Source organism: Notechis scutatus, chromosome 3 (assembly GCF_049901735.1).
Source record: "Notechis scutatus isolate UNSWTSFEM ecotype Mainland chromosome 3, rNotScu1.2, whole genome shotgun sequence".
Classification (NCBI taxonomy): Eukaryota; Metazoa; Chordata; class Lepidosauria; order Squamata; family Elapidae; genus Notechis; species Notechis scutatus.
The window spans coordinates 183,848,677-183,868,068 of record NC_142011.1 but is presented as its reverse complement, the minus strand read 5'-3'; the positions used below and the strand labels follow the sequence as shown (position 1 = coordinate 183,868,068).

The 19,392-nt window shown below is 40.3% G+C and overlaps 1 protein-coding gene across 2 annotated transcripts in view; it reads left to right on the top strand.

Moving 5' to 3' along the window:
• The first annotated feature begins 7,691 nt into the window (after nucleotides 1–7,691).
• CCNE2 (cyclin E2) overlaps nucleotides 7,692–19,392 on the top strand; it is a 13,636-nt gene continuing 1,935 nt past the window's right edge. Inside the window, exons 1-10 of one of the 2 annotated variants that reach the window (XM_026690760.2) lie at nucleotides 7,692–8,356; nucleotides 11,140–11,179; nucleotides 11,269–11,371; nucleotides 12,353–12,400; nucleotides 12,783–12,934; nucleotides 14,237–14,372; nucleotides 15,010–15,156; nucleotides 15,858–15,953; nucleotides 16,946–17,080; nucleotides 18,286–18,397. In XM_026690760.2, the coding sequence (XP_026546545.1) occupies nucleotides 11,166–11,179; nucleotides 11,269–11,371; nucleotides 12,353–12,400; nucleotides 12,783–12,934; nucleotides 14,237–14,372; nucleotides 15,010–15,156; nucleotides 15,858–15,953; nucleotides 16,946–17,080; nucleotides 18,286–18,397 (943 nt within the window). In that variant the 5' untranslated portion in view covers nucleotides 7,692–8,356; nucleotides 11,140–11,165. Of the gene's footprint in view, nucleotides 8,558–11,139; nucleotides 11,180–11,268; nucleotides 11,372–12,352; nucleotides 12,401–12,782; nucleotides 12,935–14,236; nucleotides 14,373–15,009; nucleotides 15,157–15,857; nucleotides 15,954–16,945; nucleotides 17,081–18,285; nucleotides 18,398–19,392 lie in introns of both variants that reach the window. The other variant, XM_087962014.1, reaches the window with a different exon arrangement.

Genomic DNA, 19,392 nt, shown 5'->3' with positions numbered 1-19,392 from the left:
TTCAGGAGAGATGTTTCTCCATTAAATTCCTGTGATTTGAATCCTGTTGCTCAGTTTCTAAAAACTGCTAAAGCATTCCTTGTTTTAGTAGTCACTCAGGACCTTTCATCTGTCAAATTCACAGCACCATCACTGTATTTTCCCCCCTCCCAAAAATACCTCAGGAACCCCTTTCAAGTTTGGCTTGGATTTTAAATTGATTAAGTGAAATAATGTACTGTATCAGCAAGTGACTCTTAGTTGTCTTCATCTCCCCACCACCAAACTATTGTATTCTCATTATTTACTTTTAGGAATTTTAAAATAAAGGCCACATTTATTTCTGTATTCCTGATTTAGCCAGAATTTGAAGTTAGGACTTCTAATTGAGAGGTACAGTTGCTGTCTTTACTGGAAAACTTGCTAGTGATGGGGAAAAAGAAATACGTGCTTGTCAGTTTTTAATATTGGAAATAATGCTATGGTAAAAGGGATTTTTACATACAACTTTAAGCCTGACTCTTTCCTTGTATATTTATATAGCTTGTTTTATTGCCTGGAATTATTAGAGTATTAGAATTTGTTGCTTTTCAAACAATGTGTGTTTTGTGGCTAGAATATGACTTTTTATATTATATCTGTATATTTTTTTCCACAAAAAACAAATGTAATAACTTGTAAAAATGAAGGCCTTGTGTTACGTTGAATGGAATTTCAATAACTTTGCTGGAACTGTTTTTTTATACATATTATAAACAAAACTGTGCCTTTTTCAATGACTTGTACACACTAGACTTGAATTTGAAGATACAAAAAAAAGAGAGGCTTTCTGTTTGGATAAATACTGTATATCAGCCTATGCATTCTCAATGGCAGGTTGTTTGCAGAGCCATTTTCCTTGTGCCTGTGACAGAACTATTGGTAAGCAAGGTTTGGCCGTCCTGTTGATACCATATGCAGGTTACAGTACTTAACATCTCAAAATGACCAGAGCTTGAATAGTTTCTATACCAAGTTCTTGATCTGGAATGAAAAATGCAATATGTTATGAAATCCTGTTGTCTAATGTCAGTTGGTTTTGATATAGTACCATTTCCTTCATTGATTCGCCTACAGCAAGGAGCAATGGGGCATCTTCAGAAGCAATGAGTTAGACTTCAGATTCATAGTTGTTTTTGGCCCTTGATCGTGTTGGCTGGAGCTAAGGACTGTCGGAGTCCGAGTTGTGACCCATAAGGAGGGAATAATGTTGCCTGTCTTTCTGCTCCATCATGATCTGCAGTTCTGATCCCCACCAAGGGCATGTTGCTTGATAAAAACTTTTTGACTGCAGTGGGTGAGCAAGGAAGGACATTTTTCTCATACCATTCTAATGCTTAAACTTTTTTGATTTTCCATTCTTTTAAAACTTAACCATTTTGTTTCTCCTTATTAATTTATTCATTTACCAACCCCACTGTATTGCCTTTATATACCGGTATTGGTGAATGAGCGCAAAATGCTATAAAACAGGCCCTTGTTAAAACAGGACATCAGACCTGTCACTTTTCAGATGGATTAAAAGGGGTGGGTGGGTTAACAAACCATTTAAAAAGTTGTTCAAACTCAACCAGTTACTCAAGTTTGATAGGTTTTCAGTTTCATTGTATAGCCTGTTTCTTCCCTTACTTGTATCTCATGTGAGCAATTAACTGTGGTCCAGAATAGAAATCTAATGTAGGAGAATTGAAAATGAATGACAAATGGAAATTAATTGGATTTCATTTGATTGTTTTTCCATTTTTTCCATTTTGAAAATGCATGGGACTCATTTCTCATTCATTTTTACAATGATCTATTCCTATGAAGAAAAGTTTTGCCAAGTGATTGCATATTTCAATGTGTTTGAACAAAAAGATAATATTCCTATATTTAAAAAAACAGAGTGGTTAGAAGGAACTTTCCACTCTGTCCCAATTTATTAGGCTTAGGACACATAGTGTTACTGTACCCAAAGCAGTTACTTTATGGTTATGTCTACATATGGTACTGTGCTAGGCTATGAGTAAGCAGTCTCTAGCCATATGTCTACCATGCCTCATTTGGGGTCTCTTTTATGCCGAGCTGCTGAATTTTGGTAGCTAGTTTTTTGCTGAACAATACAATGGAATTGAAGCATTTACCTCCCAATGGTTGTACACTTCCTTAAACACATCCAAACCACTAAATCCACCAACAAATAAATGGTCCAGGAACTTTTGGCTGTGGCCTATCATGTGATGTTACATTAACAGAACTTCTCCTGTATATGCTGGCCTCTCAGGAAGATGTCTTGGATTGCTGCCTAAAGAAAAGTTGGATACCAGTGTGTTTGTCCATTGGGCAGTTTAACATGTTGCATGAATTACTCAGTCTTACCTGGGGAAATTGGTGTCTTTTGAGCTTTCTTTATAGGCCGTTTTCTGTTGATATATTAATGGTAAAATATTGGCCTGACTGTATTTGGACACATTAACAATGTGAATTGTTGCTTTCTATTACACTCAAAGAATAGCCAAACCAGGAATTTTGTAATGAAAGCCTTGTTTCAGATCAGTTTCTCTCCCATCTATTCCTTGTGTGTTATATTTTGGGCGACAGCATCACTGTGCCATTTGGTCATGGTTTGGATTCCTTTGGGCCATAGTGCTGGTCTACATTGCTGTTCTAGGGCAATTTCTTCTGTGAATTCATCACATTAACACTCTACTCTGCCAGTTGTGCTAGAGGCACAGATATTTTCACATCTAATTTTCTGCACTGCTTTGTAGGCTAGCAATCTAACAGGTGAAATAAAAAGGTTTCAAGGGTCTCCAGGAAAAAAAGGGAAATTAATCATAATAACCCAACTATATAACTTAAGTATTTTGTTTCATAATGTCCTCTGAAGAAACAGTCAATAAAAAGGCCAATTGATAAAAGTTTTCAGAATCCAATGTTTGCTCTATATTAATCAGTTCTTTGTTTGTGTGTGTGTAAGAGAGAGGGAGAGAGGGAGAGGGAGGGAGAGAGAGAAAGAGATTGAGATTTACTGGAATGCTGTGGGGATAATATGTGTGGGAATGGAGCAGGCATAAGTTCCTTGTTACATTTCAAACATTTTTAATCTCTAGATTTAGCCCAAATTTCAAAACTCTTAACGCTTGCTAGCTTTCTGTTGATTTCAATAAAGTTACAAGAATGGAAAAATCCTCCTTTAGTGCAGTGGTGGGATTCAATTTTTTTTACTACCGGTTCGGTGGGTGTGGCTTGGTGGGCGTGGCATAGCTTGGTGGGCATGGCAGGGGAAGGATACTGTAAAATCTCCAGTCAGAAATGGTATTTGCCAGTTCTCCAGACTACTCAAAATTTCCACTACCGGTTCTCCAGAACTGGTCAGAACCTGCTGAACACCACCTCTGCTTTAGTGGTTCTGCACTGACAAGTGAGGTACCAAATGATCTCCCAAGATACCCACCAACTGTGGTCTTTGTGTCTAAGGAGAATTCTGATACAAATTGCAATAGGTAAGGGAAATGTAATTGTAGAACAGTTCTTTGCATAGAGAAAGTTTCATCTCTGCCATTTTTGTAGGGCCAGAAAAGTCCAAGACAGACATCAATGATGACAAATACCACTGAACTACAATAGTCAACCAGTGGTTTTACTTCAGCTACTTGAGATTTTTAGTCTTTTTGTTTTCCATTTCTTCTGAATCTGGTTTCAAGTGTATCAAATTTGTAAATTTTTTAATAAAAATTGTTTTTGTATCTACTTGAATACAGAGAAACTTTGCATACAGGTATGTTTACCCATTTGTGGGTCGAACAAGCTTGCAAAGAACTGCTAGCTAATCAAGATTTACCCTAAATAGTTTAATCTTTTCCCTTGCTTCTATGCTCACTATCAAGGCAAATTTCCAATGACTTTAACACTGCAGTGTATTGGCAATTCTGCACTTGGGCTGCTTTTTGTAAGCAAGCTATCCTATTGCTACAAGGGGGCCTTGGGAGATGAGATGCAGGAGGACAGGCCATCCTTTCAGAAATAAGGCAGATATGTTTTCTGAAAGAGCTGCCTAGAAAATGGCAATTCCATGTAAACGTATACAGGGCTATTGCCAAAAGGATGTTTTGAGATAACGTACAAGTGCAAACCCTGGTTACAGCATCACTTGATCACTGAGGCTCAAGTAGCACAGAACTGCAGCCTTTTCTGGAAGACGTTTCAGATAAAGCTCTTTGTTAAATATAAAATGCAATGCAACTGTTGAAAAAGACTCGGTTGATGGAACCGAGAGACAACAAGTACTAGAGTGGCACTAACTTAACTGACTGATTAATGAACTTACTTAAATGCTCCCAGATTTTTTAAAATTAGAGACTCTGCCTGCTCCAAAACAATACAAAGGTACCTGCATAGAAATCTGGTGTTTGCTCTCACTGACTAATAGCATTAATGCAATGTATATCTACATAAATTGACATTTTATCTATGAAAAACAGAAAAATATTACTGTCATCCTGTCCCCCCCAAAAAAATATTTGAAATTTGAGTATAAGATACATTTTCCTTTGACTCCTGATGATTTCAAAGACATTTTCTTGTACAACCTTTTTATACTGCTTCTAGTGGAAGGAGATATCTTCCAGTTTCAAGCCCCACCTTGCCTTGAGAATGTATCTGTTGGCCAGTTCCATCAATGAACTCTTCAGATCTTCACCGTATTCATTTTACCACCTTTCCCTTTGGCACTTTATTTTCCTTTCCTCACATTTTATCTAGCTCACAGAAGCTCAGTTGACTTTCCACCATTGCCACCAAGCAGATGTACATCATACAATCAGATGAATTCTTCAGCATCGGTCAAGCCAAGAGACTGGCCTTCGGTAGTATACCAACAGACCTTCTCATTTCTCTGCTTACACTATTCTGAACAAATGCCAGTCGATTCTTCTGATGCTGAATTGTAGGTAACAAGTTGCATGACCCAAGCAGCTCCTGGAAGGTCCTTACTGCTGAATGGCCTGGGCATTGGAAGGATGAGTGCTAGCAACATAGGTCAACCAATGCTACACTGCCAAGGAGACAACAGCTTCTGACTGTTTCAACTGGTTCTGCAATGTAATTTCTACTTTGAAGTTCTTTTGCCAACCTAGTGTTAATCAATTAGCCTTTAAATGTGCCAGTGCTTTTTGTCAAGCCATTGCAGGCTTTGATCACTTTTACTTTTGGGATTTTGCTTTCATTATGACTTTGGAAGGCATATTTTTGCAATGGAGTAGATTGCAGGAAAATGTGCATGAAATTCAAACTGAAGCTTTTTAAAAAAAATATGTAAGTGTAACCACTAGTTTGACAGATCAGTCATATGCTTATATTGTACTGAAACTGGAGATGTGCTGCCATCATGTTTGACAGCTGACTATCTAAAAAAAATATTGAACAAGGGTGCGAGTAAACTGCCAGCAATTAGAAAGTACAAAAATAACAGGAAAATGAAAGACACAGATGATACTCATCTGCAAAATAGAACTGCACAGAAGAAAAAAATTACCATTTACCAAGAGTTAATCTGGCATCTCTCTCAAACAAATATCTTTAGATTGAAGCTGAATATTTATTTGACAAAAGGATTTATTGGACCACTGTTAAAAAGAGTTCACACCATCTATGTCAGCTGACATAAGCAATAAACATTTCATCTTTATGCAAAAAAGGGACTATATTTTCTATCAATTCAGTCATATCCAGATTAAATCTTTTACACACACACACACACACACACACACACGTTTATATCGAGATGATTAACATGATGGCTCATCCATTCTAGGTGTCATCCATTTCAGGTTTTATAGTGGTTATTAGCCTAGAATACCCCTCCTCGTGTTATACACACACCTCGTGTTATACACACAGCCTAAGATTCACAAAAGCAAACATTTCCCTGCTGCTCTGAGGCAGTGGAGATTCTGTCTCCCTTCAATTTCTCATACTGTTCTGGAGCAGTGTGGTACTCAGAGACAGAACCAAGGCTCACCATCAGTGAAGGGGTGAAGGGCAAGGAGCATCTGCCAGGAGAATGGACTAGTTCAGGGGTCTGCAACCTGCAGTGGCTCTTTCGGCCCTCTGCTGTGGGTCCGTTGGCTGATCCCACCACTGGCTGACCCCTCCCCTCCCTGTCACTCCTCGCCTGGCCTAAGAAGGTAAGGGTGATGGTGGGGGATGGAGACTCAATCCCTATTCCACAGCAGGAAGTGACTGGGTGGGAGTGAGTGACGTGGAGTTGGCCACACCCACCCAGTCACACCGATTGTTAAATTATTGGCTCCCAGTGTTTTCTGTGGGAAATGGGTCCAAATGGCTCTTTAAGTGTTTAAGGTCGCAGACCCCTGACTAGTTAGTTGCACTCTAACAGGGTGTGTGTGTGTTGGGGGGGGGGGTAATTAAGACTGTTGGATTTTTAAGTCAACTCATTAATAAGAGATAAATTCCAAAATTCAAGCCTAAGATTCCTCTTCTGGAGGAATTCTTCCCTATCAGAAGAAAATTGTCAGGAGGTGCCAAAGGAAACCAAGGCCCCTCCACTTCTTCCTTAAAGCCCAACTCCTACACTTCTGTTCACCCAGCAGGTTTAATGGGCCTTGTTCCCAAGGAAAGTTTAGTTTAATTTACTTTATTGTCATTGCACTTCGTACAATGAAATTAAATGCCATCTTCAGTATACATTATGACTATGAAAATAAATACATCTTTCACATTCTGTACATTGAATTGAAGGATGTGTGTTTGTGTTTAATTTCATAGTCATAGTCAGGGATGCGATCCGACCCATAACTATCGGTTCTGTTGCTTTGCATGGCGCATGCATGCACAAGTCACGCAAGTGCAATTTACAACCTGCTGAGATGCCCGGACAGCTGAGCAGTGCTGTGTGCAAGTGTGCAGTGGTTGGAAAAGGCCCTTTTTTCCTGCTTTTTCAATCGCAGCTGTGTCGCGGCAAAGCAGCTGCAGTTGAAAACGCAGGAAATAAAGGTCAGGTAAGAGCCTGGGTGGGCGGGTGGCCCAAAACAGCAGCAGTAGACATAGAGCCGGTTCTATGGATGCTGTTTGCTGCTCTTCAGAGCAACCGGTTCTACAGAAGTGAACAGAACCAGTAGAATCCCAGCCCTGGTCATAATGTACATTGAAGGTGTTATTTAATTTTGTTGTACAAGGTGCAATGACAATAAAGTAAACTAAACTAAACTTTTGTTGGGAACAAACCCCGTTAATCCCTCTGGGTTGGCTGAGCAGAAGTGCAGAGTAGGAATTGGGCTTTAAGGAAGAAGCGGAGTGGCCTTGGTTTCCTTTTGCACCTCCTGACAATTTCCTTCTGATAGGGACGAATTCTTCCAGAAGAGGAACCTTAGGCTTGAATTTTGGAATTTCTCTCTTCTTAACGAGTTGAGTTGAAAATCCAACAGTCTTCAAAGGTACAAAGTTTTGCAATGCTTTTTCCGAAGAAACACTGCAACAGCCTCCCTTCCCGTTTAGAGAAGCCGTGGCTGCAGTCCCCGTGCTGGAGGCCGAGCGGCGCTTCCTTTTCCTCAGTCACCCTTCAAACCGGCTGTGTTTACATTCTGCTGACAACTCCACGTTGCCGAGATTCCCTCCCTTCTCATTGGCTGGGGCGCGCCGCTTGATTCCGCCCAGGGGCGGCGACAGAGCGCCAAACAAACCCGGGGAGCGTCGGGTTCCGCGGGCTCCCCGGGGCGCGGCTGCGTCTAATGGCCTTAAGGCGGGTTGGGACCGGCGGGGAGGAACCCGTAATATCTCGCACGTGGGAACGAGGAAAGACCTTGAGAAGAGGACGCGCGGGCCTTACCTCGGGCAAGCGCGTTGGACAAGGGGCTTCGTTTTATCCCTTGTGGGCTAATTCCCCGGGTACAAACCCGGCGCCTCTCGGGCTATTTCCAGGGAGAGACAGATCCTCACCCCGCCGCCGCCGCTGCTGGCGAACCGAGGGAGGTCAGCCCTGCAGGGAGCCGCTCGAAGCGGTGATGTCAGCGAAGCACATTTGGCGGGACTGGAAGGGGAAGGGAGGACGCGCTTGGCCGCCGGCAGGGACTGAACGCCGCGCTATTGCGCCATCGCCGGGTTGGTGGAGCTAGAATGAAGCAGCCCGGAGCAGAGCAGCTCCGGCTGGCGCTTCTTCCTGCGAAGCGCGCCGAGCGGGTGCAGGAAAGAAGGCAAACCCCACCGCCGTGGCGCCGGGTTTGAGGAGCGGCTTTCAAAGTCTTCCTTCCCTCCACCTGCAAAGGGAGGGGAACAGCAGCCCCAGACTAAGCGGGGCTCTCGTTGCCGGGCTGAAGGGGATCGGCCTTCTCTCGCGGAGGTAACCCCCGGCCCTGGATGCGGGTTGAAGCGCCCGGAGGAGCAGGCGGGCGGGAGAATCCGCAGCCCGGGAACCGCAGGCGCGGACAGGAGGGACGAGCCGGGAGCCGCGCTGGCGCATGCGCAGACGGGGCCCATATAGAGCCTTGGCGCCGGCGCCAGCTGAGAACAGTTCAGTTTCTGCGCGGCTGAAGCAGCTGAGGTGCGGTGCGTGGGGGCTCCGGCGGGGAGGGTGGGGGAAGGATGCCCGAGGGGGCGCCGGAGTGGAGGGGGCTGCCCTGCCCGGGCTCCCCACCCCACCCCGGTTTTCCTCTGGCACGCGAGGGAGCGCTGAGTGGGGAGCGGCTGTGGAGATGCTTTCGGGGGGAACTGCGCCCCAAGATTCTGAGGGGGTCTTTAGGGGGCCACGGGGGTGGGATACCCTGGTCGATTGGCAGCGGGGCCGAGGCGCGAGGCTTCTCGCCAGGGGGAAGGAAGCCAGAAGGCGGGATGCCCGCCCGCCAGCTCGCCGACTTGCATTTTGGAGGGAGAATTGAGGCGGGGAGGGCGAAAGGACGGGGATCCCCAGCCCATCCGACCTCGGGGAGGTCAGCTCGGAGGGTGTCGTGGCGGGAGAGAGGGTGCCTGCCCTCGGATGGAAAAAGGGCTGCTCTTCTGGGTGGTGTCATATCTCTATCCCCCTCCCCCCACCTTCCAGCCCGGAGGGAATCCCGGGCATGGGAAGAGGCGGTTTTGGGGGTGCTGGGTCTGGAGAGGGGTGTCTAGCCTTATCCGAAGTGGGGAGCCATGAGCCTCCAGCGTAGGGGGGGAAGATATCCTAAGGCAAGAGACCCGGCTCGATCGGCCTGCCTTGGCTGGGAGTGCCGGATATTTTTGGAGGGAGAGACCCGGACTCCCTCCCGCGTTGCAAGAGGGTGGATTGGGGATGGGTGGGGGATCCCGCCCGTTCATTTCCCGGGCTGCCCCAGCACTTACCCTTCACTCCCCCCCTCCCCCAAAATCCAGATGGGGTGCCGGGCATGCGCGGAGGTGGAAGGCGCTTTCTCACCAGAAGGCGGGAGAGAGAGCCAGTTTGGGGAGGGGGGGGCTCGTTTGTCCTCCAAAATACCCCCCCCCCCACATCCCGCCCCCCCCAAGTATTTGCCCGGGGGTCCAAAGACCGGCTCTTGATCGGTGTCGTCCTGGAGTGGGGGAGGTAAATGGGTGTCCGGACTGGCTCCATTTGGAGGGAAACCTTAATGCAAAGAGTGGGGAGGAATCGGGGTTCCTAGGGTCCCCTTGGAGCTCTTGTGTCAAAAGTCTCTCTTCGACTATCGGGGTGCGACCAATGAAGCGCTCCCTCACCCCCCCACTCCACGAAGAAGTAACTGAAGGCGGGAAAGGTTTCCTGGTCTCTTGTGTGACTCTTGTTTAAAGGGGTGTTTCCACCCCATCCCCGGTTCCCGCTTGTGACCTCCCCTCCCCCTTGTTAATTTAGCAAGGCGTTATTGCACCCCACTTCTCCTCCCTTTTACTTGCATCGCCCCCCCCCCTCCCCGGACTCAGCACCCCACGCCAGCGGGTTAAGAGTGGCGACAATCGGGACCCGGGTGGACATTGGGAGGACGCTCGGAGAACCAGGCGTTGCTGCTCTTGCCGCCTTCTTCACTTACCCGCTCTCTGCAAATTGGCGCGGGGTTGTTAAGAGCGGAGACACGGGGGCATTTGAAGAGCTCAAAAAGGCTATAGGACAAGATCAGGCCCCTTCCCGCCCAGCAGAAAGAAGGGAAGGGTATTGAAATTTTGTTTTTGTTTTTGGTTTCCCCAACAAGAGAAACCACAATGTATCTGTTTGTAGTCATAAGGAGCTACCATAATAATGGATAAAATAAAAGGCTAGGAGTTCTACAGTAGTCGGTCTGTGTATCTGTGCCTAGAAAAGTTTCAGGTACAAAACCGGCCTCTAATGAAGGTACAGTTGTGCTAGTTCTCAAACTGCTAAGATTTTCAGTATATCCTCTGTATCTGTATTGCTTAACATTGGATTATAAAGTTCTCACTTCATTGTAACAAATACTGTACAGGGCTATAATACTGTAGTTGTAGTTGCTTTCGAGAAAAGAAACAGAAGGTGCCTCAAGAGGATCTTTAAATATAGTACAAAATGGCTACTGTGAGGCAATAAACAGAAGTAGGGGAACCTGAAATTGACTAGATGTTTGCAAAAATGGAAAGGTAACCTTTACTTCTAAGGGGTTAGACTAGTGTTTCTCAACCTTGGCAGCTTGAAAATATGTGGACTTAAACTCCCAGAATTCCTCAGCCAATAATTCTGGGAGCTGAAGTCCGTACATCTTCAAGCTGCTATGGTTGAGAAATGCTGGTTTAGAGAAATCTGTTATCTTAGGTTGAGACAGTGTGCCAGTCTCCCAATTCAATTCACCTGATTCACGCATGCAGATTTTTTCCAGGATGAAACAAGATTGGTTTGGGCAATTTGCCCAATGAATTTTCTTTTCCAAGCCCAGGCTTTTCAGGAGGAACAGGAACCTGCCTTTCTGTGGAGCATTTGGATGTGCTACACATTTGTACATTGGTCCTTTGTTGACCTTTATGTTACTGTAGCAAGTCTTGGTGGAGTATGCAGCTCACATGCACACATAGAGACGAGTTCTCCAACTAGTGGGGCACAACTAGTGAAGCACTTTTTCAGAATAAGTAACTGAAAGCCGGAATTTTTACAAGCTAGTGTTTAGTGGTGAAATTGTGGCTTTGAATTAACTTCTAATCTTCTGTTATTTGCAGGGAAATAATCTGGAATTTCAAATAAGATGTCCAGGCGAAGGTAATAATCACTTTTATAACATACAATGCAGGTAAAGCAGTGCACTCTTCTATGTCTCTGATGGAATAAAATATCTTTCCCTTCTGCAGTAGCCGTTTGCAAGCTAAACTGCATCAGCCATGCCAGGTCACGTGTCCAGAAGAACTGCAGGTTCCATTGTCACTTCAAAACAGAAAAAGGAAATCTATCCAGGTGGGTTGGAATTTTAAGAGTCATATATAGGAAAAAAGCTTATGTATGAACTGGGTGGCCTTATACAAAGGCTAGTGAATAATTCAATACAGTGGAATCTGTAGGGCAGACCAAGGGTAAGGGAAGAATGACAAAAACAGGATTGCCTGTGATGTGCATATATAAAAATGAGGCAACGCTTGCAGCACAATGTTGCAATGCTGCTTTCATCCTTTTGACAAAAGAATCATGCTCCTTTGGATGCAACTGACTTAAGTCCCTGTGTGTGCATATGCATATTTGTGTATGTATGTGTGTGTGTGTATGTATGTATATATGTATGTGGTATTAGCATCTCACGCATATGCTATAGATTTACAAATACTAAAGGTCCAATTCATTAGTGCATTTATACCTATTTTTTTCCTGAGAAATCATGTTAGCTTAGATGGAGATCTGTTCTAAGCTCCACCTCAAAAATCCTGCAGGGTAGTTTGCGAAGATTGATTGTTCCAAACACACACATGAAATTTGATTGAGTGGGACCTTGAGTGCATGTCTTGAATAAAATCTGACACCTTAACTATGGCCTGAACCTGCCTTTTCCATTCGCCCAATTTTACTTTCGGGTGACACTTGCCAGGGAAACCTCAAGTATACAGCAGTAGCTGTATTCATACATCTGGTGGAAATATTTGATAACAAACACCAGAATCCCCTTTACCTGTTAAATATATGCAATTGACCTTGCTTGATTGTTAAAAAAAAAATTAAATTATTGTATTTTCTTTTAAAGAAAGTGTATGTACAGGTGTTTAATAATCATGAAAAAAAGTTGAATAGGTATCAGAATCTGATAAATATTTTGAAAACCAAGCCATGCAAAGTCTTATTGTTTTTGTCCTGGGTCCCAATTGTTTGAGAAGCTCTTGATGAATCTGAAGAAGTGGATATTAGTTCATTGCTGCTTAGGTATTAATGATTTTTGTTTGTTTTACAAAGGACTCCAAGATAGATGAAGAAAATGTGGGATATCAATATGAAATTAAGGTATGGTTGATCTGCATAATACTGCTTTGAAATATAATTGGATTCCGTTCTTCAGAATGTGGTAATTCAGAAAGTATATGTAGATTCAATATAAGGGGAAATTTTTATTCACTCCTGTATTGGCAGAATCTAGTTTTAATAAACATGTATAAAGGCATGCTTTTAATGTTATAATTTATTTATAAGACCATTTTTCACTAAGGAAACATTGCATTTTAGTTCCTAGAATATAATTGCTTAGTTAAAATGAGTATGTGCTGATAACATCACATGAATGACATAAATCTATATTAAAAATGTGTTTTTCAATGGTGATATGAAGACATCACTGTTTGTCAAAAGCTAGTGGTATCTGAGAGCTGTATTATTATCTTATTTTTAGAGCTGTTGGCCATCCACAATATCAGGCGGTGTCTCCCCTTGCATAATAATAGAAACTCCACACAAAGAAAGTACAACCACAGACTTCTCCAGATTCAAAAAATACAGGTTTAGAAATCTATTTATAAATCCATCACCTTTACCGGATCTGAGGTAAGCTAGATGTGCTGAAACTAATTAAAAATATTGCTATGTATTGATATATCAATGGAGAAAATGGGATATCCCTTCAGAAAGCCTCATGCACAACTATGGTTAAACTGTACCTAAGCATTAAATGTGCTATCTAAAAGAAAGATGTATAAATTACATAGATACAGTAGTTTCCTTAAATAGGCTTGAAGTAATCTCATTCTGCATTTGGACAGTGTCCCTAATAATTCAGAGAGATTGATAAACCATGCTTGGAAGCAGCAGTGTTTTGGCTAGCACACGTGGTTCAATGCAGAGCTGGGGAGACAGAATGTGTTCCTTGCATTACTATTGTTAAAGAGGGTATATAAAGGGCCACACTTAGCTTGGCTTCAGTGATATATGGAACATAATAAAGAACCCATCAGTGCAGCTGTTTCAAATGTTTTGGTTTTAGTCTAAGCACTCTACATATTTTCAGAGTTAATGCTAAAATCTCAAATCTTAATGGACAAGTGCAATTTGGAATCCAATTGACTACTTGCCAGGAGAAAACTACCTGATTGTAGTTACTTGAAGATCTTTCATTCCAGAAACAACACTTGAAAATAAGAAATGCATTTCCTCAATATGGTTGTTGTACAGTTTTCTACCACACACCAATTTTGAGAGGGAAAATGGGAGCTCTGAGCTCATATACAGCAAATAAAACATCTCTTCTTGTGACCTCTCCTCTGCTAAAGTATGAAATTGTCATAAAGTAATTTGTTTTGTGCTCATGACTAATGTGAGTATTTTTGGGCTGAGGCTTCAGGTGTAAATAAAACAGCTAACTGATTTTTAAAATATGGAATTCATTTTGGTTGATTGCTGTGTAATAAACATCCTATTTTTTAAGCAGACAGTAGAATTTAGGAATATAAATTCTAAAAAGTCCAGGCTAAGCTACAGCTTTGCATAGAATATGTGTTTTGATCTTGTTCATGCTATATTTTGTTTTCTGCTTCTTTTGCACATAACAAACTTCTGTTACAGTTTTGTCTGAAGTGAACTGTCTGTTGTTTATTATTCTGTTTTTTGTTTTCATATTGAAAATATAAATGTAATATTGAAAAACAACTAGGAAATGCAATAAATAAAAATATGACAATTTCACAGCATTTAACAGAATCACTGTTAAAATACGTTTTGTTTTAGAAATTAAAAATAATAAATTGGGTTCACCAAACAGAAGCATTTAGTTTCAGAATCAAATACTTGTGCCAAAGCAAATTTGCATGTTTATTTTTTCTTTTATCTGAAATGTTATTATTTTGATTTTAGTTGGGGAAGTTCTGGAGATGTTTGGTTCAACATTCTCAAAAAAGAAAGCAAATATTCTCACTGCAAGCATTTCACATCGCTACACTCAAATCTACAGCCACATATGAGATCAGTCCTACTGGATTGGCTTCTAGAGGTAAGTATTGAAATAAGATTGTAAAACAACACAGAGGGAATATCATAGTGTCCAAGAATCTTAAGCATTTAATTTGTTTCCTTTTAAAATGCTTATTTCCCTTAAGTTAAAGCACCAGTTTTAAATTAAGGATTTAACATTACTTCTAGAACTTCAGTAAATAATATTAAAAGAGAAAGGTGGATTTTACTATCAAATCTGAAAGGTATCAGCCTTGTTCAAGAAAGTAGCAAGAAAGAAAGATGTTTTACAAACTTCACCCACCTGTTTGCTAGACTTGTCTCCTTAAACTACATGCATCAGCAAGTCATCTATAAAATACTTGCAAACTTGCAACTTTAAATGTTTCATATATCAGAAGTCATTGTGTGATTGAGGAATCAAACCTGCATATATAGGATTTTATGTTACACACATACACCAAGGCAACAGAAAAGGCACTGTAATGACAACATGGAAGGCTTATGGTATGGTTCCAACCCCAGATATGCTTATTTTACATGTGAAGAATTATTAGAACAAAATCAAGCAAAAATATTTTTCTACCTTATTAACTTTTATTTAAAATTAAGGGCATATAATATCAAAATGAAAATTTTACCATTCAAAATGTTATTTGCTTTGCATTTCATTACAGGTATGTGAAGTATACACACTTCATAGAGAAACATTCTATTTGGCCCAAGACTTTTTTGATAGATTCATGCTGACTCAGAAGGACATAAATAAAACCATGCTTCAGCTTATAGGAATCACAACCCTGTTCATTGCTTCCAAGCTTGAGGTAAGTAGAGGCATGCGATACATTACTATAGCTACTTGGTTATACTTAGTATTGGGGTAGAATTAAGGGGTTCCCATCTGTGTTTGAGATAAGATAAAATAGTCTTTTCTGAAAGAAAAAGTATTTCAGAAAACTTCCTGAAAATATCCAAATGATTCCCCTTTCATAGACTGTAGGAATATTTTTGACCTAAACTCACTAAAAACAGCACATATGGTCAGCTTTTAAGATGTCCTGCTAATTCCTTTTTTTTTCATTTGGAAAGATAATGCATGTGAAACATGTTGCCATGTCATTTTACTCAGTATATGGACACTCATTTAAGTTAAATAATGGAGATTTCTAGAGATTTGGAAAGCTGGTACAGTTTAGGAATAGATATCCTAGCATAGCCGATAGTTATTTGTAGATTGATTTTTTTTTATTTGCAAGGTTAGGAAAGTTTTGAACCAGAGACAGGAGAATTACCAATGGATTTCTGACACAGCTGGAATTGCATAGGAGCACTGCTATTTTACATAATAGATTGTATCTATGTAGACAATTATGTTTCCTATGGGAAATTTAAAAAAAAATCAGTAATTGAATTGAGCTTCCAAGCTATAAAACTAAACTATATATTTATACTGTCTAGGGATCTAGAAAACTATGATAATCAGTTCTGCAAAGTCTGTTTTAACACTATTTTTTCTTTTTTAAAGGAGATATATGCTCCTAAACTGCAGGAGTTTGCCTATGTTACTGATGGTGCTTGCAGTGAAGATGACATTATAAGGATGGAATTAATTATACTAAAGGTAACAAAACTGGGATGCTAACTATTTGAGCTCTTCTTTCTGGAACTGATATACTAGGAATTAATTTACCAACGTCTTAATCTGAACTGCTTTTAAATACTGCTTTATGAATGCTATGTCTTCTTGTCTTAAAGTTGGATATTACTAATCAGCTGGGAAACATCCTCTTTAAAAGAAAAATGAGTTATTTTAAGCATAGTTATTTTTTCCAGCCTAATAGTTGATGGAAGAAAATTTAACTGTGTTATTGAGATAAAGAAGAGTGAGGTCTAGGAATTGCTCATGCTTGGTAGCTATATTAAAGGAGTATATGAAGCTGGAACAACTTTTGCTTTTGAGATTATTCACATTACTCTTATCACAGGACCGTTTATTTGGCTTGTTCAGAATGGGATCCCTTTAATGGATTATTTCCGGAGTAGGACTTGACAGAAATTACCATTTTTTTTTTCAGGCTGAGAGATGCCCTTAGCTTTTGAGTAGAATTCTACTCAAATAGTCATGGTCCTAAATGTCTCTGAGGTTCAGACAAATAAATGAATGAACCAGTTGATTGTGTGCTTTAACTGAATATACATTTAATTAACATACCGTAGTTAAATCCCCATATATTTAATAATTTTCTCATGGTCTCATGTTCAATTTTAAATCTGTGGTAAATTTCAGGGGGAATCTGGAGACTTTGGAGGTCTCATGTAGATATCAGTTGTTCTAGAATTTTGTGTTGTACAGTTGACCTATGTAAAATGCTTTGATTTGAAAGGTCATCCCTTCCACTGACACTACACATTGAAAAATTAGCATGCTGTCAAATATGAAAATAAGAACTTATTTATCAATGACATAATAAAGAATGCTACCTCTTCTGCTCCTTGTGAGACTAAAATAACGAAAGCTTATTTACTTGGACAATATCTGCTGCAGATATCACACAATTTGAAAGCTAAACCACTGCAATAGACAGCCCTATAAACATGTTTTAATATATGTAGGCTCTTAAGTGGGAGTTGTGCCCAGTGACAGTAATCTCCTGGCTGAATCTTTATCTTCAAGTGGATGCAGTGAAGGATGCTCCCAAAGTGCTGCTACCTCAATATTCTCAGGACAAATTTATTGAAATAGCACAGGTAGGTTTCTTTTTTTTGCATGCATGGCGTGTAAAGCTGCGAGAACAACTGATATTACTGACAGTAAAACTATTGTCATTCTAGATAGCATTAGGAATGTAGGACAGGAAGCCATAATATGGAATTGTTTTATGCTCTTGTCTATGAAGTTAACCATGTTTCTTTTCCATTTGCACCTCTCCTTTCATTGTATGACCTCTAATGCGTTGTTCTCTGGGGATAAGAAATGTTGCTTTTTTGGAATTATTTTAAAGGCCTAATTTTTCTTAAAACTGTATTCTAAATCTTAAAGAGATTTTACAGCAGTCAGCAGTTGTAAAATATTTTTAAATGCATAGCATATTGAATTCTTGTAGTGTAGATGCAAAAAAGAATCAGTTTTAACTTTCTTTGGAATGTGACAAAGAAAGATAGCATCACCTGTTAATCTCCATTTATTAAACCAGCTATAATTGTAATTCAAAGCTATATAAAATATTTACAGGTAGATTTTTTTGTTTGATTTGCATCAGATATACAAATATACGACTTCATAGTAAAAGCGAATAGTTCCCTATCCAAAAGAAGAAAGCTGGGAGACAGCTTTACACTAATTTAGTTAAGATATTAAAAATAAAACTTTTGGCTCAAAATACCTTAATTCTACATTTATACCTTGGTCTCTGGATCTCAATCAAAGAGCAGAGAAGACCTGATAGTCTGAAATCTGTTTAACCTTGAGGTAGCCCTCATATACAGTAGGTTTCAACTTAATGCAGATTCATAATTTATTTAATTCAATAAACTAAATCTAGATAGATCTACTAAAAACTAAGAGAATAGATAAGTGGATAGAAAATCTAAGCCTCCAATCAAATTGCAGACTACTCTAGGTGGGAAAGCAAAACAGCCACTTGACTGGACTTTGAAGCATGAAAGTCCTCAGCCACAATGAGCTGCTGTCTGGTGCTCAGCGTCAATGTATAAAAAGACAATTACCATCAGCTTTGCATGAGAAATTAACGCTTGATTGGGAGGCAGACCCACAGCACAAATATAGGCTATGTATCAGATGCAGATCTAATGAAACAGTAAATCTGAGTTTTTCTAATATAAGAATTGTGGGAAAGATACTGTAGATTTTATACTGAGCTTATATTGAGCAACAGTTGATGCATTGTTGTATTTGTAAAGTTCTTTCTAATGATATGTATGTCATTCCACAGCTTTTAGATCTCTGTATTCTAGATGTCAATTCTCTGGATTTCCAATATAGGATATTGGCAGCTGCTGCCCTCTGCTATCATACCTCAGAACTAGTAGTAAAGAAGGCTTCAGGTATGGTAAACTATGAATAATTGTGTTTTTCTTTTCATTTTTGGAAGTTAATGTATGTGAGTCTGCAACTGCCATAAGACATTGAAGGGTACAATGTTTAATAAATTTGGCATATCCATGACATGACCATAAAAGTGATGAATGTCAAACTCGCAGCCCGTGGTCCAGATGTGTCATGTGCTGGTCATGCCCATGCTGGGTTTAGCAAAGGGGGAAAAAGTTGCAATATGTTACATGATGACGTGAGTTTGACACCTCTGTTCTAAAGAAATGGCATCTAAATTTTCAATTCAATACTTTTTTTCATCCCGAGACTTCCTGCTTTCTGGGGCCTTGCCTCATCCACCTTATTTTCATCCTCTATTTCCTCCTTTTTCAGCCACACATTAAAGTAATAGATTTCTTCTATGATTTCCATGGCCAATTTTCATTTCTATTTTAGGCATGATTAAAATATTGTTAGTATGAATTGGGGAATCATACAATGAGATTCTGTGCCTCTCTTTTTAAAAAATATCTATTCTTCTGTTGCTTTGTTTTCTCTCTCTTTTGTCTTGAACATTCAATGGAGAAAATAATGTAAAGAATGAGGGGGAAATATGGCTATATAGCTATCTATTTTCCATTCTTTTGTCCTCTTTGTTCTCTTGGATAGTCTCCTTGCTCTGCTCACCAATATGCAAAAATTTAGAATAGAATTCTTTATTGGCCAAGTGTGATTGGACACACAAGGAATTTGTCTTTGGTGCATATGCTCTCAGTATAAAGAAATAAAGAATTTTTTTTGATGTGTTGGCAGGCTAGATATTGGTGGGTGGAGATTGCTAAAAGACGACTCTGAAGCAACACTGACCTGCACTTATAGTGACTAAGATGCTTCTGTGTAAGAGCAATGCAAAAGCGTCTTCCAGCCTTGCAAGTTAACAGAAGTAAAACATAAACAGGAGGCTTTGAGACATTAGTATATATATATAACAGATGTCAAATATTTCAGG